The 23,612-nt window shown below is 48.1% G+C and overlaps 2 protein-coding genes across 3 annotated transcripts in view; one reads left to right on the top strand and one right to left on the bottom strand.

Annotated features, from left to right (window-relative positions):
• The window catches only part of LOC142582567 (uncharacterized), a 281,846-nt gene extending 267,627 nt beyond the window's left edge, over positions 1–14,219 (bottom strand). For both annotated transcript variants that reach the window (XM_075692429.1, XM_075692427.1), the window contains exons 1-2: positions 14,086–14,219; positions 12,969–13,012 (exon numbers count right to left, since the gene is read on the bottom strand). The gene's annotated coding sequence lies outside the window, so the exon portion shown is untranslated. The remainder of the gene's footprint in view (positions 1–12,968; positions 13,013–14,085) is intronic.
• The window catches only part of LOC142582568 (uncharacterized), a 113,804-nt gene that overhangs the window by 46,739 nt on the left and 43,453 nt on the right, over positions 1–23,612 (top strand). The window contains exons 2-3 of the mRNA XM_075692431.1: positions 15,365–15,416; positions 18,660–18,691. Coding sequence (XP_075548546.1) covers positions 15,415–15,416; positions 18,660–18,691 — 34 coding nt within the window. The 5' untranslated portion in view covers positions 15,365–15,414. The remainder of the gene's footprint in view (positions 1–15,364; positions 15,417–18,659; positions 18,692–23,612) is intronic.

Raw genomic sequence — 23,612 nt, forward strand, 5'->3', positions numbered from 1 at the left:
TTCCTCCAGATCCTATCTTGTAACCTCACTCACCTTCCCTCACGACTGAAACGTATTTCAGGGATGATAACTGTACGAACACTAGTGTTTCGATAAATGAACAGTGTGGAGATATGGGCCTGATGGTATGTTATTGTGAAGAATGATTTTCGGTTTATACTGCAACTAGTACATTGACGCAGAGACTAGCAGCGCGCGCGCGCACGCACACACACACGCACACGCACACACACACACACACACACACACACACACACGCACACACACACACACACACACACACACACACACACACACACACACACACACACACACACACACACACACACACACACACACACACGCACGCACGCACGCACGCACGCACGCACGCACGCACGCACGCACGCACGCACAGAGCGCTAATTTCCGACGATCTTTATTTCCAGAAAAGAACGACAAGTACACCTCACGCACTTTAAGTCCCAAACACGTGTACAACTACAATGTTCAGAACTGAGAGCTTAAACGTTTAAAATATGGCAAAACAAACTAAACAGTCACTATTATCACTCACACATGACTAGAAAATCCATTTCTTTCTTTGACAGTGACAGCCCACAACGTAAAGTGCGGGAGGTATAAGTGTCGTTCTTTCCTGGAAATAAAACCGTCGTTGTAAGTTACCGCTGTGTACGTGTCTTCTTCTCATACGCCTCAACGTACTAGTTGCGCTGCATCCGAAAAGACGGTTTGATAACTGGCTTACTGCAGTATATATGCTGGATTAAAGTCACAAACATTTGAGTGAACAACTGTGCGTGACTAACTGTTCGCAACAAGCTGCACGTGATCACGTCTTCAAGACAATCGTTACGAAGCTCCTGTATATAAACGCATCGCTCAGAAGTGCAAGATAAAATAATCTTGAATACGCAGTGGGCCTGATGATGATATTTCCGATGCAACAAAACTCGCACCTTTATTTCTTTGTATTTTTTTTTTCAATGCATAGCAATTCGGTCCTGTAACAATGGCATAGCCAACGAACATTACTCAAAAAACGTATTTTTCTGCCATCTCATTCCTCGACCGCTAGTCGCTGCAAAGTTCTCGCATATAGGACGCAGCTTCGAACACCAACCTGCGTATTGAATTACTCATTTCTCGTTGTTAACGTCTGGGTAAAAGCGCGCAGTGCGGTTCGTTAGGCCAATTCCTCCAGATCTCATCTTGTAATCTCACTTTCACTCACGGGTACTGCGCACCTCAGCGACAAGTTTCCACTAGAGTTATCATAACCGGCTTAGCGTTATACTGGGTCAAAGGACTTGAGTGAGCAACCGTGCGTGACTAAGACGCGGCAACAAGAGATGGTGTAATACGTATTCAAGATAAATTGCTGCAAAGTTCCCATATCCATGGCTCCGAACCGCAGGAAGAAGTAAAAATGCTGGCCTACATTGTTCGCCTGTTCACAATAAACATTATATAAAAAAAGATATTTTCTCCTTTCTTTCTTTCTATTTCACAATGGGCCAGGTAGTTCACTGCTCCAGCAACGACGATCCAACGGTCAGAGAACATTGTTCTCTATCTCACAATGGCATTCGACCAGGCGTTCTAAAGCACACCGAATAAGTTGAGAATTTTATAAAAGTGCAGTATGTGAAGTTTGCGATCGATCACGTCGTTTGCATATCGAAAGGTCATCAGGAAAACGATGCACGACAGCAGGACTGGGCAACGTTGATCAGTTTGCAAGGAAGCCTCTGAATTTAGGGAGTTTTAGCCCGCTTAACGACAACGTTTGCTTGTTGGGGCATTAGCGACTTGCTGAAATGTAGCGACGTAAATAGCAGCTAAATTGTTCTGATTAAATTCCTGAACAGACCCCGACTAAGTTAAATGCCAGTAGGCGAAAGCAGCCAGCCGGGGTAATACTGCGGCAGCGAGGAACCACCACGCAAATGCCACCACGGAACGCGGAGTGCGAGACAGCCAGAGAGAACGGGCAGCTCCATCATTACCGTTTCGGCGGCAGGGCAGCGGCGCTGATAAATGCGCCGAAAGGCGGTGCAGCCGGCCGGCAAAAGGAAAGGGCGAGGAGGAGAGGTGGTCGCCGGGCTCGGACACCGGGGCCATCATGCGGGTCGGGCAAACAAACAGTCACAAGGAGACGCATGTACGAGCGCGACTCCGGCCGCTGGCGTGGCACTGCGGACGCCCTCCAAGGAGGTGGGGTTGCCGCTCCTACACAACGGTGCAACTCGCCCCCCCCCCCCCCCTTTCACGCAGCACGCCGGGTACGGGGGAAAGGTGTCCTCCCCACAAACAAGCGCAAGCGCGCGGCTCCGCCGTCTTTATCGCAAAACGGAATGACGACGGCGTCCGCGAGAAATAACAAGAAAGCGCGCCTACGGCCGGACCACCCCAAGGAGCGCGACCGGTGGTGCCGCCGTAGCTGCGAGGCGGCGCGGTCCCCTTGCCCGGCAGAACGACTGCGCCTGACAGGCCGGGCCGGACGCGGACGTATAACTAATGACGGCATATCGGTCTGCGCCGCGTGTCGCACCGCTGCAGCTGCGCAACGCGCGCAGCCGCGGCGACCCCTTCGGACCGCATCAGCGCCCGGCTTCTTCCCACCCCTGGACCTCGATCCCCTAATAACCTCCGGTATCGCGGCCCAGGCAAAGCGCGCAAGGGAGGGTCCTAGGGAAATGGCTCGGCTCAAAATTGCCCCACGAAGGAGACAGGGAGGGAGGGAGACTTTTTCTCCCCTGTCGTGGCTCCTTTATTTTTCCTTGTCGCCAACGCGGTGGCCCTGGTCGCCGCTACTCGGGCGCAAGCCGGACCGAGCTGCAGCGGCCGCCAAGACGACGAGGCTTCGCAACTGCGGCCGCGCGCGGCGCGTTATCAGAGACAGCGCGGCTGGCGGCAACAGCGCGCCACTGCAAAGTGCGTATGCCTGCGCCCCGCTGGACGCGGTACCCAACGCCCAGCGGCGAAACAACGCCGCGATATGGCGTCGGCTCCTCCGCAGCTCGCCTTCGCTATCGCGCACAGACCGTGCCATTTGAAGACCCGCGCACTGCGAGACGCTCGATGGACGCGGGCACGCGGGCGAAGGCGCTCGATCTGATGTGTGCGCCATTGGGAGGAGAGCAAAAAGGGACGATGACCAAACGCACAAACAACCCCCTCTTCGGCTAGGCTTGTCAGGCGTCCAAAGCAAATCCATGTACTATAAAGCAACCCTATAGTTTCCACATTAAAATGGTGCGTTCTGACTGCCACCGTGCATTTGCTAGCCCACTGATCAAATCTGAACGAGCGACTCGTGCAGTAACACGCTCAATCATAGAATCTCACGTACATATACCACGTCGCGCAATCTGACAAGGAAAGACGCTAAAGGCTCATTCACACCGGAGACTGACAGCGGACGCGCGACCGGTCGCAAACGGTCGCTTTTATAGCGGAGTTGTATACAGCTAGGGTACCATGCAATTTTCTTGTCCGCACACAAACACTATCATCATCAATGGCTCATAGCCCCGTAAGGAGGAGGGGAGGCTACAAGCATTCAGCAAAGTGAAGTAAACTGTGCTTACATTCTTTCTAAACACGCATACAACATACAGAACAGCACGTCGAAAACTGTCATCATCAACGGCTCATATCCCCGTAAGCAATGCCTCATAGCCACGTAAGCAAGCAAAAAAATACAATGGCTTATAGCTCCGTAAGGTCAATGGCTAATAACTTTGGATGGCTCAGTTTCGATGACACTACCCCTGTGGTCGCTGTCGGTGATTTCAATGTGGATGTGGCCGGACCGAAAGGGGAGTGGTTTACGCGTTTCGTGTTGTAGACATATCGCTTGCGATGCCATAGCAATCTGGCCCAACCGACCACCCAGCGCCGTACGTGCATCGATTCGGCATCATCACAGAATGTGTTTGCAGTTGCCAGTATGCCGATCAGTGAATATCACAGCGACCACAAAGCCATTGTGGTCGTCGTTACGAAGTGACAATGATTGATACAACAAAGTCTTTCCCACAACCTTTCTTACCGTGATTTTTACAGCACCGCTGGTCATCCACCTTCGCAGGGGGCGATGGCTTTGAATTTTTTTCGAAAAGCGACCATTTTCGGCTATAGTCGCTCGCTGCTCGATTTTTTAGTCGCGAGACCGCAGTCGGAAAACTGCTGTAGCAATCAGACGTGCTGCAACTGCAGGCGTTGTGAGCAGAAACGAAGATAGAGAATTCGTTGAATAAGATGTAAATGAGAAATTCTTGAACGTTTTTTTTTGTTCTTTCTTTTTCGAAGTACAAGAACCAGCCTGGTGAACAGACTATATTCCTCTTCGCGATCTTACATGCGTTCTCGTACGTTTGAATGAATATGTATATAGGGCACCTGAATTTATGCCATGGACAGAGTGTTGTTTTCAAAGCTGACGGCGAGCTGAGGCGCCGGCTTGAATTGAATCTCACGATGTAAGCCAGCCCGAACATCTAGCATAGCACACTGCAAGTGAAGCAGGAAAGGCGAGGCGACATACGCCCAGAGAAAAGGTACGTGCAAATTAAGCAAATGCAAACCTATAACGAACGCTATTTACTAAGCAGCTTTGGTCGAATCGGCATCGAGCTTATCCATACACCCGGTCTAACACGGGTGCCCGAAGCGCCCGCCGACCATCGGAGCATTATTGATACTCTATCGTGGCGACATCATGTAACGAACAGGAGGTTTTCAGTGCGTGTCCTCGTGACGGGTGGAAACTGGGCGCAGACATTCGGTGGCAGAAACGTGAGCCCTGCTAGCCGCTAGAGCGATGGAAAGCGAACGGAAAAGTCGAGACGAAAGTGAAGGCGGCGACGTGGTTTTTGTAGAGGAAGGGAGGGCAGCTCTTGGCTACTCAAAAGACGCTCACACAGGAGGGCAGCCCGGGTCGGAGTGCGAGTACGCCGAGTGAGGGAAACAGGGGAGGGGGGAGGGGGAGTTAAGGAGGGGGCTCACAAAGTTAAATATTGACCCTTGGGTCCTGGCGACGACGCGCTAAAGGACCCAGGACACGTCTCTTGGAAATTTGGAAGCGGCTCCGAGCGTGTCCCGGAGAGGCGGCAGCAGCGAGAGCCCGAGTTTGTTTACGAGATAGAACTGGCTGAATAAAACATGGCGGCTCGGCACTCTCCGCTGGGACCGAATCGAGAAGGGCCACTCGGTCGTTGCTGGATGCCGTGTCGTGTACTCTTCTGCACACGTCCCCGCCGGCCTACGCTCGAGGGTCGCCGGCTGCTTTCCTTGTCCTCGGCAGCGTCGTCGAAGTCGACCGCACTAGCGTTTTTGTTGGGTCAGTCGCTCCCTGCATCCACTCCTTCAGGTTCAGCGCACGCGCAGTGCCGAGGGAGTCTACGAGTTCTTTAACGCCTGCGAGTGCGCCTTCCGCTGCCTTGTGGGAGAGAGAGTTGGGGAACGCTTCAGGACGATGAATGAGAGCATGTTCCAGGCACCGATCTCCATTTCTGTGATGAATGCTCATTTCACAAGGGGCCTCGAACACCCTGAAGAACATTTTTCCGTTTCGATGATTCCTTAGACCTGCCTGACAGTTTATGTTTTGTCACGCACGTTTCTTCTGCATCACTATAAAAAACATAAGAGTGTCACCGACTGCCAGCTTTCTTTTTCTTGATCCGCCGTGGTTGCTTAGTGGCTGTGGTGTTGGGCTGCTAAGCACGAGGTCGGGGGATCGAATCGAATTTCGATGGGGGCGAAATGCGAAAATACCCGTGTACTTAGATTTAGGTGAACGTTAAGTAAACAGCCCCAGATGGTCAAAGTTATTCCGCAGTGCCCGACTTCAACGTGCCTCATAATGAGATCGTGGTTTCGGCACGTAAATCCTCATTATTTTTTATTGCTTTTCTTTTCTTTCTGTCTTTTTTTTTTCGTAGAAAGTGCAGAACTGAGCACACGCCCCGCTGTTACTGCTCCTGCGCGCTATATGGACTAATGTCATCGAGAAAGGTTAAGAATCAGGTACGATGAAAAGCAAGCTTCCATTAATTACTTCACAGCATCTCTCTGCTTATAATTCATGGCTATAACTGGGAAGAGAACTTCAGCAAAATTTATCAACGCGTTTTTTTAGCGATACCATTGCCCATTTTCACCATTTACGCGATGCAAGAACAGCGTCGTAGTCGTAGTGCGAATAACGCATTCAAAAGGTAATATCCAATGTGACTACGGAAATATTTGTAAACAAAAAGAAAATGAAAATGTAAACACATGCACAAAGCACGCTCCCATCGCACATATTAACGCCAAAATGACGTTGACGCTGAGCAAAAAAGGCCACCAGTAAAGAAAATTATTCAGAGATAACCGAGCAACAAGTCGAAGGGAGAAAAGAACATAGTAAAGAAAAGAAAGAAGAAACAATGAGAATGAGTGGATCGCTTGGTCAGCCACGAACCATGGGCCGAATCCACAAAGCTTTTCGTTCGTAAGTGCTTTTTGCCATTGTCTGGCCGTCTTCGCTAATTATATGTCGAGAATCAGAATTGGCTGGAGGAGGAGTAGATTTTAATGAGGAGAAAGGAGGAGAGGTCGGCCTGGAGAGCGTGTCTCTAGCCTGCTACTCCTCACTGGGGAAAGGGGAAGAGGGAAATACAGGGAAAGGTAGGTGGCGGGTGATTATGTTCTGGTACAATGAGATACTATATACACGTTGTCCAATGTGCGGGTGCGCACTGAAGACGCATACAAAATTTGCTGGAATTTGCTTTTACGTCTAGGGAAAGAGATTGTTGTGGATAAGGGGCCCGTATAGACTGGTATGCGTCGAAGAAAGGCGAAAGTCCACCACCCAGAGCTAGCAAAGCAGTCGGACGTCAGCCAGTCATGCGAACGCTTTGGTAGGCCAGTAAGTTAGTTCAACATATCTGTGCAAAACTACAAGCACGCACGTACGCACGACACAACACACACACACGCACACACAGAAGAAAAAGGAAATACAAGCAAACGAAATATATAGACAAGGAAACGTAAAAGCAGACACCAAGCCACCAAATCAGCTGCTAGTGTCCCGTTTTTTTTTTTTCCGCTTCGTGTCCGTTAGTTCTACGTGCAATGCTGTCTACACGGGCGATGTCTAAGCTTCATCCCGCACCCAATCCTAAAATGCGACGACAGCTACCCAAATACACCACGAGACGGCATGCGAAAGAACACCGTACACTGCGCACCTGATGCCAACACCAAGACAAGAGTAACGACGGACAACTCTACTGGGGGTGGGCACTGAATGCAAGCACACACACGTACGCCGGGAGAAAGTTCCCCATAGGGAGAATGGAAAAAAAAAGGGGGGGGGAATAGCGAAAGGGGAGGGCGGAGCGAATATTGCGAAGAAAATGGCTGGGCGGGGGAGGATTCTGCAAGAGTCGTTCATTTCGCGTTTCCATATCCGGCGCGCGACATACGGCCGGCGGCCAGCGCGGCACGCCGATGCCAGCCGGTGCGGATTGTGGAGATCGCCGAGGGCCCGCGTGTGCTGCTGGCGCTACGGGGACGCACGCAGCTCGCGCACTGGACGCTACGCGAAGGGGCAGCGGAGGGGGAGGAGGATTACGCTTTTACGACGTGCCGGCGAAATTTATCGCGCCGTCAGCTTGACCGGCGCTGCCGGCCCCCCCGACGAGGATCAAGCGGCACGGCGAACGTCCCATCTCGTTGAGTGTCCGCGCCCAGACTGGAGAGGCGAGTAATTCCACGATGGAAGAAGAACGGTGAAAGATGGGGGGAAAAAAAATAAAATCAGAACGATACACAGTAACGTCACAACGGCGAGGTGTCTCGCGCTACTGCTGCGTTTACTCTGTTCTGCGCCTTTTTTTTTTGTATAAGGATAGCCGAGCGGCGCAAACACACATTCTGGGCTTGTTTCACTTGCTTCGGCGTCGCTATGCGTTCGCGACAATGAGTTCTTTTTAAAGGACCACTACAACCAAGAGTTCTACCGCGATATCAGCAGATTCGCTGCAGAGATGGTAGATAACCGTGCCGTTTTTTTTTCGTCCTGGCTACTCCTGTACAAAACCGAAGCCGATAAAACTGCCTAAGCAACCATTGTATACATCATCATGGAACAGTGTTCTTCGGGATAACGTTGCCGTTCTATCACAAATAAGTTGGAAATTATATATTATATGAGGTACAATATCTAATCTCTGTCACATGCAATAAACAGGGCGGCTGAACATTACGAATAGAAGACATAACAGAGAGTGTAAAATTCAAAAGTTATCATAAGTTATCTAGACAAAAACTCCTGGTATTCATAGCTTGTATCCTTCAAGCATGCTGGTCGTAACGAAATGAACTCATTTAAACAGACACTTATAATGATTTAAATAAAACGCCTGCAGTATGCTGAATCGCACTCTGCCTTAACTTCGCCTATATTATGATGGCAAAATTGGCTCTTAACAGCCGCACATTGTCACTTCAGCAAATCGGTAAGAAGAACAAAAAAGAAAGACTGTCTTCATGGCTTACTGTCAATTGTCGAAAATTTTCACTATAACCTTAATAGCCTCACGTTGCGTATTAAGGCACCCTAGATTTCATTCGGTGCAAGATCTAACGTTTAATTTCGAGTTTAACGGCCGATTTATACAAGAGTCAGGAGGGGAGCTCAATAACTGAAGTGTTTGCTATAGCTATACGGTTAACATGCAACCCCAGGTGTAATACATGGCGAGACATAACATGGAGTGACTGCAAAACATAAAAAGAAACTGCTTGGTCCTCTTTTAGAGGAATTGGTCATAACATGAAAGTGAAACGTGTAATCTAAGGAGGAGTGACAGCTTCGTTGCGCATTCACAAATACAACACCACACATGTGTACCAGTCTTTCATTACTTAGAGTTTCGCTCGAAGCGCGAAGCAATGACAGCGATCGCACGCACGCGAGGACTATATATATGCTGTTGCGCCACGTAAACAGCACCTTGGAGGCCCCCAGGCGTGATAGCATATATCCGACGCGACGGTGTGTGTGTATGTGGCGAAACTGCGTCCTTGGAACTCGAGCGGCATCGCGGTGATGATGATGGTGTTTATTCCCTTTAAAACGGAGCGGCGACAAATGGTCAAACTAGCCTGCATGATTTAATCAGCCTTTGCTATATATACATCTATCGTCATCTACCATTTTGCCTAACCAATCTCGATCTTAAATTTCGTATTAAAAACCTCTAACCCCGTATTTGGGATATTTGTTCGCGCCACCGCGTCGCCATCGATAGGTGACGGCTGCGAGGATCACCTTCGAAAAAGTTCCATAAGCGCGCCAAGAATGCCGTCACCCGTAGACGCCGACTCGGACCAACATTCCCGCTTCAACAAATACAGAATCGCGGACAGAAATACGCGGCCCACGGCTCCGGGCGCAGGAGCAGCTTGCCACACTGGGTCCCACGTATGACAAGGGCAGTTGAAGGGCGTGTTACAGGCCCCGGAGCCCAGCCCCCGGAGTCCACAGGGGTATGTGCCATTGCGCTTGGACCCTTTCTGCCCTATCACTATGATCGGCCCACATTGTATATATATATATATATATATATATATATATATATATATATATATATATATATATATATATATATATATATATATATATATATATATAACAGAAAATAAACGAGAAGAAAGCGGGTTAACCCAGGGGCCCGATTTTTATGAGTCATCTCATAAGAAGCCAACAAACACTGACACCAAGGACCACATAGGGGAAATTACTTGTGCTTAATAAATGAAATTAAAGAAACGATAAATTAATGAAAATTAAAGTGGATGAAAAAACAACTTGCCGCAGGTGGGAACTAAACCCACAAAACTTCGTAACACTCCCAGGGTTCTACTAGGACACATAAATATCCAGAAAGTGGATGGGAAAACGGCGCCGCGGTAGCTCAATTGGTAGAGCATCGCACGCGAAATGCGAAGGTTGTGGGTTCGGTTCCCACCTATGGCAAGTTGTTTTTTTTCATCCACTTTAATTTTCATTAATTTATCGTTTCTTTAATTTCATTTATTAAGCACAAGTAATTTCCCCTAGGTGGTCCTTGGTGTCAGTGTTTGTTGGCTTCCTATGATATATATATATATATATATATATATATATATATATATATATATATATATATATATATATATATATTTAATTTCCCCTAGGTGGTCCTTATATATATATATATATATATATGTGTGTGTGTGTGTGTGTGTGTGTGTGTGTGTGTGTGTGTGTGTGTGTGTGTGTGTGTACGCACGCCGATGAGATATTTGATATGCGCACTTTCTTTTTACCCCCAAGAAGCCAACATCCAGGGGTGTACCTTCATCTACTCATTTACCGTTTTATTCTTCTCTCGCTATTCGTAAACGCGAACGCTAAGCGATTCTCTCCTGCTTGTAGAGCGAGACAATGACACGAAGACGTATGAGGTTATTCACAACACCGGTGTCACGAAGGCGACTGGATAAGTGTCCTTAACCTTGCCGCGAAGCACCGTTTCAAAATTTGCATACTGCATGAGAAATCCGAATAACTGAGCCACCTCGGAGCCAACTTGCTATTTCCATATGCAAATACACGTGAAAGGCAAATGTGCCGTCATGAAGCAGCCGCTGTAGCTGGTTTGAACGAGATGTGTTGCACACAAAAGAGCGATATTAAGAAACATAGGAATGAGTATTTTGATGAAGGGCCAAAACTATTCGGAAGAATAAAAAAAGAAGCTTGCAGCGCCGAATTTCCAGTTTCGTTAGCTTCAGAACAACAACAAAAAAAGAATACAAGCTAACAAACAAAAAGACATTGAAATATTGAAAATTACGTATGTTACATTGTATAAATCCCCAAAAATATTATACATTATTTTACGCATATGTGACGGCATTAGACGTGTCACGTGAGCTTTACAATAACGGAATTCTCAATTTGTCCACTTCAAACTACGCATTGTCGATGCTATGTACAGTCTCGTGACGCTGGTTTGAGTTTAATATATATACAAAATTTCATAAATGACGCCTAATTTTGTTTTGTTTTTTACAACTTTCCAGATTTTCCTTTTTTTGCAACAAAACGTTGAAGGCCTGGTTCTAAATCAGCTCCCAAAAGTCGATCAACTGCAAGTCTTATTTATTCAATAATAAGCCTGAGGAAAATTGGTCTGCTGGATGCTGTTAGGACCGGCCTGCACAGGTGCCGACATGCAGTTTTCTCAGCCAGCTGCAGCTGCGAGCGTGGCAAGCTTCCCCGAAGCGACCATGGAAGCCTTCACCACCTGCCGCGGTGACTCGTTTCGTAGGGACGACGATGTGCCGCGTCAACAACCCCTCGGTGCCGCTATGACTAAACGCGATCGGCGGACCAACTACTGTTAGTGAAATCGCCAACGCCTTCACGGTTCAACTGAAGCAGGGGGAATTCCTAGAAGGAGATGCTTTGCGGTGCCTTCTCATGAGCCTTTGAAGACGCCAGACAATGGCCAGCCGAGGGGGCCGCTGTACGAGGTCAGCTCGGGGATTAAGAGTCGCCTGCTCGGGTCAAGCACCGCAACCACGAGAACCCACTCTCCTCGACGGGGTCAGTAAAACTTATGTGGAAGTGTGCGTAACCCTCCCCCTAAAAAGGGGGTCGACTACGATGACGTTGGACGCTACGAATCGGCGGTGAACTGCCGTTTTTCCCTCGCCTAGGGATCTAGGTAGGTCAGGGTGTTTATAAGCAGCTGTTGTCGGCTGCTAGTGTACTCGTGCTCGTGCTGTAGAAGCAGTGTGTTTGGAGCTTCGTGCGCGTTGTGCTGTATGCTTCGTCTTGCGTGCTCCATTTGGGAGTCACGCTAGACTGTCGAATGTATCTCTTGTTTTAATGTAAATACGTAAATAAATCCTGTACGCCTAGTCCCTGACGAAGAGCCAGGTATTCCCTACAACTCCGACCATAACCCCTAAAATGCCCAACAAATTGACTTCTCCGTCGCCCTGTAATCAATCAGGTAGGATATATCCCGAGGTAAAGACGACCTTTACCAACTTACGGCTGAGCGCCCAACGCCAACGATAATTCATTCGTTTATCAGTATCGACTCCCGTCGCAGTCGTGGAAATCTTCCTATTCGCTAGAAATTGCATTTCGGGCCACAAGACAGGCTACAAATTCCAGTTTCCAATGAAGCCAGAAGCGCTCCCCGCAACCACTTACAAAGTCTTCATTAGCTCAGGCGAGTTCATCTGCGTTCCGTTATTGTTAACAGTTTCGCGCGACTCACCTTTGACATGCTGCGGCGGCGATTTCAATAACCCATTTCGAAAAGTTATCATACTGGAACGTGCACAGTGCTCAGCGATTGAAACGCGATACTCTGACAACATGGCGGCCGGTACATTCTTGCGCCACCGGTGAGCGCTGGGTGATCGCTGAAGGAGCCAAATTGCGTCACGATGCATCGAAATGACTCTCGTTTTCGTGTGACACAAAAGTGCATCTTCTCAATGTCCCCAGCGTCCAACGGTGGCGCAAGAAGATGTTGGCCGCCATGCTGTCTGAGTATCGCGTTTCAATCGCTGAGCCCTGTACGTATCTTCGGATTACAAGCGGGCTAAGATGCTGGGACGTCAGCGGACGCAACGAGACGTCAACAACATGGAAAGACAGTGAGAATAGGTTCTAACATTGTCGACCGAAACAAAGTGAAACAGAACGTACAATTAGACTGTCCAGTCATGTGACTCTCATTCAAGATGCGTTGAAACGATTAGGCCACATCCCCATGGTGCCTTGCGGAAAAGAACGCAGCACAATTGGGAAAGAGAGATTCGAGACAGGTGCCGCGCAGTTTCGGCGACATTTCCAACAGCCTCGGTGCAAGTGAATGCTCTCGTGCACTTACTTTCAAGGTGACGTCACTGCAACAATGAGGAATTGTAAACCCACCTGCAAAAGAGAAAGCAAAAGCACTATTGTCACTCGGCGGAACGTAACGAACGAAATCGATCCACAAACAGGTGAAAAGCATGTTTACAATCAAACCTCAGCAGAAGGCGGCGAGTAATACTCAACACTAAATTTTTTAACAACGACGCGGCACCGACGGGGACCACACGAACGCAAATATCGAACGAACCTTATCGCGCAAATGCCAGAAAACTGCACAAGATACCCACGAAAGCAACTATAGCGACGAGTCAACATTATCTCTCCAGAATTTTAATTGCGCAGCTCAAGTTTCCTACCATGACGACTGACTCTTAAGCCGTGGCAACGTGAGCAACACAATGCTCTTACGCTGCGTAAATGCGTAAATAAACTACGTAAAAGAAGCAACAGCTCATCCACTACTCATTAGTCAGACTGCACTAGCTACAAGCGAAACTCTATCATCGGTTGACACGCAGGAGCTGCAACCGTGCGAGTGGACATATGGCACATAAATGAACAACGAAATCAGTGTGTGCTAGACAAAATAATGGTATATAACGCTAAAGGAAAGTCTATAGAATAATCGTTACTGGACAAACAGGCATATGTTATGGTTTAACTACAATACGGTTGAAATTAATAGAACGCTTACATTAATCGGCAAATCGCAATTTATATGAGCACAGGCACCACCCTCTGAACGGCACCCTGTATGCAGCACTCGGTAAACACCTTTGGTAGCACTCTAGCAAGGTTCTGCACCGAGACAGAACAGCTGAGTACACAGTTAAACAATAGAGTCGGTGCACTTAAGTCAGCAAAACCGCACTCCCTACATGAATGAACTGCAGAACATGTTGTATAGTCGTGTCTGTCGCATTCTTAGTTATCGTACATGAGGTATCACATAGCATGTTCACACGAGTGCAAAAAAAAAAGAGAAATGAAAATTGCAACAACGAAGGTGATGCAGTGTTGTGCCACTTTCAGCGCATCCAAAACACAATAGGGCGACAGGACACATTCAACGAAGTTGCAACCCTTCCAGCACGATTCCGTATGGCGTAAACAATGCCGCATACCCTCACCGGCGAGACGGTAGTGGCTTCCCCCGCGACACCGCCACACAGAAAACACGCAACGATTGACTCTGCGGTCTCTCACCGCACACAAGCCGCACAAAGTGAGAACTGGTCTTACACGAGACGCACGCGCGCGCGCTGTGAAGTGCTACGCTAGAACGAAGCAGCACGCGACAATGGCGTCAAACAGCTTGTACGGTTTTCCATGACGTCGCATTCCTAAGTAGTAACGTAAAAGAGCTCGAAAGCTGTGAAACAAACAAAAAGTTCACCGTGCATAAGTGCTCCGTTTCACGGGCATTGTTCGTAGGGGGCTTCGGCAACTGGTGTGCCGAAGTAAAAAGAAAAAAAAAATCCCCGCGGCGAAAGGCAGGGCGATCGCGTGTATGCATGCATAAACGGCGAAAACATTGACGAATCGGCTTCCCCGCGAATGGCATTGTTACGCGCTCCACTGCACTCGCCGTAAAATGAAATCAAATAAAACGGAAGTGCAACCCTTGCAAAATGAATAAAACAGCTGGCACAGGACGGCGCAGACAACGACGAAACAAGAGGTTGTCGTTTCCCCACTTATCCAGTCGCTCTCCGTTATACACGCCAACCCGACCAGCGCCTGTTTGGATAAACGACGGTTCCTTAAATAGCTGCCTGATCAGCAAGCGCAAGCCAGAGGGAAGCTCCTTACACTGCTAGCCGACACGCGTAAAACTACTATACAAGCAATGGAAACTAGCTGTTTAAATAGGGTAAATTCGTGCGCTGGTCAATTGCGGGGATGGCAGCTCGCGACAGAGGCATCAATGCAGTTCGCTTCCGTTTACTGAAACATGTCGACTGCCTTCGGGTTTACCGCGTGACGACACAACTCCTCCGAGTGTTATATGCTTTGAGGAGCAGCACAACCATTACCCCGAGTCAACAGTCGTTGATAAGCGTCCGTGTCACACGGGTATAAGACGACGATGTCAACGTTGTAGACATCAGCTATTTGTGCTCGGCTTGCAGATTCATTTTGAAACGACCTTTAACCACGCCGCAGTTAACAAGCACTATCCAGGCGGAAATGGCAAGAGCAAGAAGGAATGCCGCATTTCTGCGGCATAATTCTTTCTACAAGAGCACTCGAGAAGGCCGGTCAGATTCCGGCTACAGTTCAAGTGTCTACTTTTGAGACCACCTTCGTTACTGCTATTTTGCTACGATGTGCTCTTCTGTGCGAGCGCTGAACTGTCAGACAGTCTCGACTTCTTGTGCGCTGTGCCAATCGTACTCCATATTTCAGGTGAGAAAATTACCACCACGGGCTTCCATATAAAGAAACACCACGACGGAATGTGAGTATTGCCTTTGGAAAAAGAAAAGCACACTGTTTCCAGAGCACAGAAAAGCTATACTTTAATTGTAATGTTCTCCAGACACTGTTCCATCATGCCTGATGTATTTTTTCTATACCTGTGAAGGTGCAAGTTGGTATTAAAATTTCCTTTCTTCTCAATGTCACCATCATTAAAAATTTAGAAATTAAAGAGCAATGAAAACATCAACCAAAATTTATTTTTCCTACCAGGAAGATATCTGCCTAATGTCTGCCTTTAAAATTTCAAAATGTAGTAGAAACATTTGTCTACTTCGTCGCAGCCCCCATTCGCCCCAACACACACACACACACACACACACACACACACACACACACACACACACACACACACACACACACACACACACACACACACACACACACACACACACACACACACACACACACTTTCTTTCTTTCTTTCTTTGTCTCACTATAAGCGCAAGTCTTGATATCTCAAGAATCACAACGAGCGCACCAGGATACATAGCGAAAATTTTATCGTGCAGATCCCAAAGTAGCAGTGAAATTGAGAAACGCATTTAATGCCGGTCAGTTTCCCTCTAAACATAAGAATGAAGGAGAGAACACTGCGTGACGTCGGCTTTTGTTTTTATTTTTCCTCTCTATTACCTGCGAAATATTGCCTTGTCGCTAAAAGGGTTAGCTATAACCAATATCTTAGCCAATAAATACAACAATAAACCAATAAGAAAAGTAGCAACGAAATAACAAAAGGCAACATATACTGCCTCACGCAGAAAACGCGACATGGCCGTGACTTCAGTGAACGGAGGTTACATAACCACACCACATTTATCGGAGAGTAAGTAACCACGTTAACGACCGGATCAAACACGCGATACGCTGCGTAGACAAGTACGCTAGGAGGAGGATTCCCTCAGTTCCAAAAAAAAGAAAGAAAGAAAGAGAAAGTCATAGACGTCGCCTGCTTCAAGGAACGCACATACACGAAATGTTGTAACGAAGAGAGGGAGATAAAGAGAGCACGGACGTCGCGAAAGAAAACAGCTTGGATTGGGCGGAAGGAGGTCATTGTTAAAATAAAGCGAGCCCGACCCGTTCTCGCTTTTTTTTTTTTTTTTCTCTAGGCCCGACGCTCATTAAGGCGCACTTGCACTCCACCCGCCCGCGCGCTGCACGGGGACAGCGGCGGAAGGAGGCCGCCGAGGACGGGAGGAGGGCCGGGCTTCGGTCACCGCCGCGAAGCCTAACGATCCGCAGACGCTATACGTGTTGATGCTTTCCCACGGACTGGCGCCTTCTCCGGGTGCTCATTATAATGGCACGCTGCCAGCGTGAAGCTTTCCGGAGCCGAGTCTTTCCCTCCTTCCCCACCCTCTCCCCGCGGCCCCTCAATAGCTCCCTCAAACGCCTTCCGCTCGGTTCCAACCACTGCTGAAGCCCTTTGTTCGGTCCCACAGCCGGCGAGCCTACAGCGCGCCACGCACTCGAATTACATGCCAGCGATCTTCGGCGGACAGATTGCGGCCAATCGATGGACGCTGGTTAAGCGAGCGTCCTCCGCCTCGCACTCCTCGGAGAAGAAACGGACGCTATAGTAATCAATGGAGATTTCGCTCGCTCTCAATAACTGTCCGAATGGTGACCTTCCATAAGGGGGCGCGATAAAGCCTACAGTCACATTGAAAAAAAAAAAAGAAAACAAGAAAGAAAGAGATAGAAGCACGTAAGAATGGCAGACATATTGTGCGGATGTGTTTCAGTTTTTTTGCTTCACGCTCCATACTGCTATAATTTGCCCCCTTTTACGCCACTTTTCATTTCTCTCTTTATTTTTATAGGCGTGCAAAGTGATGGCAAAAGACGCACCACCATTGGCGCCGACATATTGGGTCGGAGCAGCAGCGTCCACAGAGTCTGCGAGACACACACACACACACACACACACACACACACACACACACACACACACACACACACACACACACACACACACACACACACACACACACACACACACACACACACACACACACACACACACATCACACAAGCGAAAAGCTGCGCGGTACAGTGCGCTCGACGCGCCCGCGACTTAGAGCCTAGTAATCATGCCGTGATCGAGTGCTCGTGAGATCACGGGCGACGAGGAGACACGTAGCAGTATAAGCGCACTAAGGGCTCTTTATGGCTGCACGATAGAACGGCGGCGTCAAATGGTGCTACTGGAACACGAAATTATCCATACAGGTTAAAGGTCTTGCTGTTTTCTTTTTCTCTCCCTTTTACTTTCCTTTTTTTTCCAGTTCCCTCTCTACAAAACGATTGCTCTCAGTCGTAGTATACACACTCGTGCTGAGACTTCACATCTACTAACTCGCAGGCAACAGCACCTTATTAGTTCGTTTCTCCACTTTCGCTTTAAGAACGAGGACATTAAAGTGATACACGCGGTAAACGGAAACGCAACACGAAAATGCACGCCTGGAATATAGACGTGGTGCTTGTCTCGCTTGTTTAAAAACAAATGTGTATAGTTTATGTGGCATCAAAGAAGCTTCGTTCATCCGTGAGCAAATAGTAGCTACTGGGAAAAAAATAGGAAGACACACGGCATGCCGTAGCACACGCAAGCGAAAAAACAACGGCACATAAGGACGTCTCAACTAGACGTGTGACCCATAAGAAACATGGAGAACAATACAGACACTGGACGACGATGCAAAGAGAGACAGACAGCGCCATTTTGGTTAGAATAAATAGTTAAGGAGGAGGAAAGAAAGAGAGAAGGCATGGATGTTAACCAGAAATACGTCTGGATGGCGACTCTACATTGGAAAACAAGAACGGTGGAATAGAAAGATGAGATAGAAACAGGAGGGGGTGAGGGGGTGTGTGTGGGGAGGGGGGGAGTAAAGGCGTGGTAAGTTCGTGAACGCACGCGGAGGGCCCAATGTCAAAGGCGTTCACACAGGACGGTCACCTTAAAAAAATTCAAATGTGTCTTAACAACTTTGTGAGCCGACGAGCGGTGAGCACGGTCTTTTAAGTGGCGCCTGCATGGACAACGGATGTCCGTCCTGTCGTCGCAATGCTATAGATAGTGTTTGTCTTTCCGAACGAAACTGACGACAGTGGCACAATAAACGTTCCATATTCTCTTCGCTGGTGCAGACGTAGCACAGAGCCGATGTTGAGAGGGGATGGGGTACTAATCTTTTTCTATGTTTTGCAGGCATTTCATCGTTGCAAAGGAGATGGAATGTGGTAAGTTGCCACTGATTTGCGCATCATGAATTAAAACGTGCGTCTGGTAGAGAAAAACAGACGCGACGAGGGTTCAGAAAAACATACAAGCTTGCGTGTCATAACAAGTTCATCCAAAACGTGTACGTCGTCATACCTATCAGCATCCATCTGTACAGGTAAGACAACTGTGCCCCGTCTTCTTATTCATTCTTTTCACTCATATTTTGTACCCCATTAATTTCCCGTTCCCCAAGTAAAGGGCAACCGAACGATGATATACTGTGGCTAACGCCCCCCCCCTTCGCCCCCCCCCTACCATTTTTTCCATTACGTTTATCTTTCCGTATCACTTTGGACGCAAGGATCAACGGCTCAGACAACAAGCTATTTGTAAACACCCTGGTTACCTTATCTTTCTCTCTTTCCAGGAAAAAAAATACCACCAATTATCAAATAAGGGCAGTATTCCTATTAAATATAATAGAGTCATGACCAGATAATCGAAGTGTACCAAAGAAACAAACTGGTATTTATTTAAAGTCTCACGCACCACTGAACACAAGAGTTGCGCGAAACACGTCTACGTCCAAAACACCCAGTTTCCCTGCAACCTAAAGGCTCCTCCCCGGATAGTTCGGTGCACTGTGAAATCAAGTCCTCAACGTATATATTACACGCGTGTCTTCAACGATGCACGATATGGTCAACAGGAAATTTCTCCCTCTCGTGGGTTCCGTGCTCCGACAACGTTACTGGATGAATATGTGCCACAAAAGTATCAAGGTTACCAGCATTGCAACTCCAGCTAGCCAGCTGCAGCATCTGGCGGCATATATACGTTCACCGACTGTTCGCAGCAGCACTGAATGCCTGGCCCTAGATAGGTAAATGCTCATCAGCAGTTTGCAATGCACACAAGAGCTCGCAAATTTCGTTGACGGGAGCAGTGCTCACCGCCTGTTGCGACAAAGTACATTTATTGCCACTAACGCATCTCAAGGACCGTGCTTCTTTATCGATCGCAAAGAAGGGACGTAGCGCCAATTGCCTAATAGTTTGTCGCCGTCAAGTAACGCAACTTGATATGCCACCCGACGCGAACTCGGAGAAAGGAACGGTGCTCCCCGAAATGGCCATGCAAGAAGCATACCAAACCCTTCGGTAGGTGCAAGACGGCTGCAAAAGTTGGGCCGCCGCCTAGCAATCGGCTCAGCGCAGGGGTTCTCCAGCACGGAACAAACAAGGCAAGCGAGCATCTAAGCAGCGCCGAGACTGGCAGAAGGGGGCCTCCCCGGTCTGCACGAGCGGCGGGGACGCTAACCGCCGATTGCGCGTCCCCGTCGGGAGGGATTAACGCGCCGCAAGCGGGAAGAGCGGTCGCATGAAAAGGAAGGGGGTAAGCCACTTGAGGTAACGGCACGCACAACCGCGACGGCGTGGGGCGGGTAAGCGGCTCTTCCGCTGGGTCTCGCCAGTTGCGCGCGTTCGTAATCCTGGCCTCTGCGCGAGTCTCCCTTGGTGTTCCCTTAGCGCTGGCGTGCGGAATTGCAAAAGTTGCAATGAGGCAAGACGATTGGCGATGCAGCGGGCGGGCGGGCGGGCGGGCGGGCACGCACGCACGCACGCACGCACGCACGCACGCACGCACGCACGCACGCACGCACGAACGAACGAATGAACGAACGAATGAACGAACGAACGAACGAACGAACGAACGAACGAACGAACGCACGCACGCACGCACGCACGCACGCACGCACGCACGCACGCACGCACGCACGCACGCACGGGCACACACAAGCACACGTATACTTACAAACAAATACACGTATTTCTGAACACACTGATTGTTGCGTTGGTGAACAGAACGGCCTAACGCTAAAACATCAATACAGACAAGTATCGTGAATGTGTGTAAATATTTGGTTCTGAATTTTCAGCGAGAAAGTTGAGCGCGCTGCTGCGAGTCGCACGTTGAGGCACGCAGCCAACCATAGTTTGTTCGTTACGTGAGAGATCGTACACGAAAGAGTAAAGATACTAGCACCCAGACGGGAGAGGCCGCACTACCTGCACAAATATGGCTGCATATAAGGGGGTAATACCTCAGAAATTCCTCCAAGCGCCATTCCTCACTCGAGCGAGGAACCTACCGCCGCCTAGTATGTTCTTGGAAGCCACGGCACGCAAAGCACGGAATATTCCTCATACCATCACGGTGGGCCTCATCTACTCGAAGTCGAGGCGTCGGTGTGACCGCGGACACCCAGGAGAATGGACGCCTACGTGCTTCAGCTAATGGCTTGCGGCTCGCGGGTGCCACAGATACGGCCATGCATTCCGGCGAAAGTCGACATTCTCAGCAGGGAACGCGTGTGCTGAGGCAACGAAGCCGCATTGCGAAAGAAGGAAGAGAAGCAACGCGACGAGACAGATAGAGTTTGCGCACGAATAAGTTCACTCTGCGAGAAGTCATTTGTGAACGTCAACCACGATGAACACAAGAAGCAATAGATCAAGCAAGCTGCTCGCTACTACGTGGAACATTGAGGATTGGCATAAATTTCCCGCATGAACGTTAGAATTTAGTTTTATAGAATGAATGAAATTTCTCAAGCGAAAAGGAAAGCGACAGAATGAAATTTTAGCAAGCGAAAAGGAAAAAGAAAGCAAGATGGTCGACTTTTTCCTCAGAGAAAGAAAACAGTAGACACGCGTTTCTTTCTCCTTTCATTTTAAAGGGACAGACAAAGAAACTTGGCAAGCTCAAGTGTTTCTTTTCATTTACATTTCGGATGACATGTAGTCAAATTTATTGGTCAATTATTGCTTCCTTCGATCAATGGCTACAAGAAACAGTGACGTGGTGCTATTACCTTGTTTCCTGGCATACCAAACACCTGCTTTGGATTACGATTACTATTTGCCATGCCAAAACTGTAATCCAAAATTGTAGCTTGATTCAACGTCTGCCAGCATTGATAGAATTATAGCTTCAGCAAAAGAATCACGGCATCGCATTCTTCGTGGCAAGGTATAGCGTACAAATTAAAAAATAAAAAAGGAAAAAAGAAAATAAAGAATGAAAGCACAGGATTCACGCGCTCTAACGGACATGACACGAAGCAAGTAGAAAAAAAAATAATAGATGCTGTATGACATCAGGGCAGAACGAAATAGGCCGCTACATCGACGATCAGTGGAGCGGAGAAAAAGTGAAGCCGTGAGATTTAGAGGCGGGAAGAGGCTTTATCGATGCCCGTCTTTCGCATCAGACAGACGCCAATGCAGATTATGACCCAGGTAGCGGGGCCAGACCTCCAAAAAGCCGGCGAGATTGCTCCGCTGGCGCCGCGCAAACAAACCACGGAGGCCCGCCACCGTCTGGAGGCGGGCTGATAGCGGCGCTAATCTCGAGCACAAACCGTCCCGCTAATAAATTGTAGGTGCCGGCCGTTTCCTCCCCGTTGAAAAACCTGCATCGCCGTATGGGAGGCTCGAATCCCTCCTCTGCTTCTAGCCCTCCGACTAGCACCACCTCGTCCTTGCTCCCCGGTTCCATATTTTACCAATCCATGCCGGCGAACGTTCATAGTTATCGAACTCTTCTCGCGGAGTGTTTTCGAGAGATGCAAGACTTTCCTGGGAAAAGAAGGCTCAATCGTCTTTTCTTTCTGTTCTTCTAGAATTATCATGGTGACGGGGGAAACACTGTGCCTTAAGTACCATATACTGAAGGCCTAATGTAAGGTACCGAAAGTAACTCTATTGGAAGATAATACGTAACAAAAACAAAGGGTATAACGAAATGGAAACGACTCTCCAGACCAGCGAGGCGCGTTAAGCCCCTGTAAAGCGTGCTTCACGCAAGGTAACAGGACGCCAGGTGAAGCTACAAGGTCCTCCGCAAATACAATGCAAAGGGATACTTTTCTTCTACTAAAAGGAAGACGGACGGTAGGCCGGTCCATGAATTGGCAGCGCTTTTCTGAAGGGGGAAATCAGTGATAAAGAGGAAAAAGGCAGATGGAGATAGGAGTGTGAGGCGTAACAGCTAATTCCAAAAAGCAACCGTGAGAAGTTGAAGGTTATGGATTCTATAATAATAATAATAATAATAATAATAATAATAATAATAATAATAATAATAATAATAATAATAATAATAATAATAATAATAATAATAATAATAATAATAATAATAATAATAATAATAATAATAATAATTTTCATCATTTGTACATGATGGCAGAAGCAGGCAATAAAAGAAGAAGGTGGAATTTTACTGAATGCTTCTTTTATAAATATTACACCAGCAAACAAAGTTTCCTAAAACAGTTACTTCTTTCTTGCTTCCTTATTTGTATGTTTCATGAAACGCAGATATACTACAAGCTCGAAGAAAAACGACTCAAATGAACGGTAGGCTAGAGAGTGAACCGCTCTAGACGGGACGTTTGTTTTGGTGGGGCCGGTTCTCGCGACAATCGAGTCAAAGCGGCATTCACGCCAACGAAAACAACGGACAGGAATCAGCCTCGGCTAGACATCTAATCATTGCGTTATTGCGGTTCTGGCACATTTACGAGCACGCACGAGAGATTTTTGAAGATTCGAAGGCCCCGCAACAAAGCCATAGCAGCGGGAGTAGACACGTATAAATATTTACTGATTTCAATACTGGGAAACAGTCCGGCTCCGAAATGTTCCATTTTTCGAGGGACCGTTCTCTTCGTGCTGATGGCAGCATCCCGCGTTCCATAAAGGCTCCCTGTGAAGATCAGACGCGCATTCGTGCGGAACCACAGGCGGTGAGCAGGTATGGCTGGATAACCAATGAAGGAAGATAGAAAAAAGGAAGAGATAGAGATGCGCACGGCTGTACGGCTGCTATAATGTGCCAATTCATTGTTTTTCTATCACACAGCCCGTCGCGCGT

The sequence above is a fragment of the Dermacentor variabilis genome, chromosome 5 (assembly GCF_050947875.1).
Source record: "Dermacentor variabilis isolate Ectoservices chromosome 5, ASM5094787v1, whole genome shotgun sequence".
In the NCBI taxonomy this organism is placed as follows: domain Eukaryota; kingdom Metazoa; phylum Arthropoda; class Arachnida; order Ixodida; family Ixodidae; genus Dermacentor; species Dermacentor variabilis.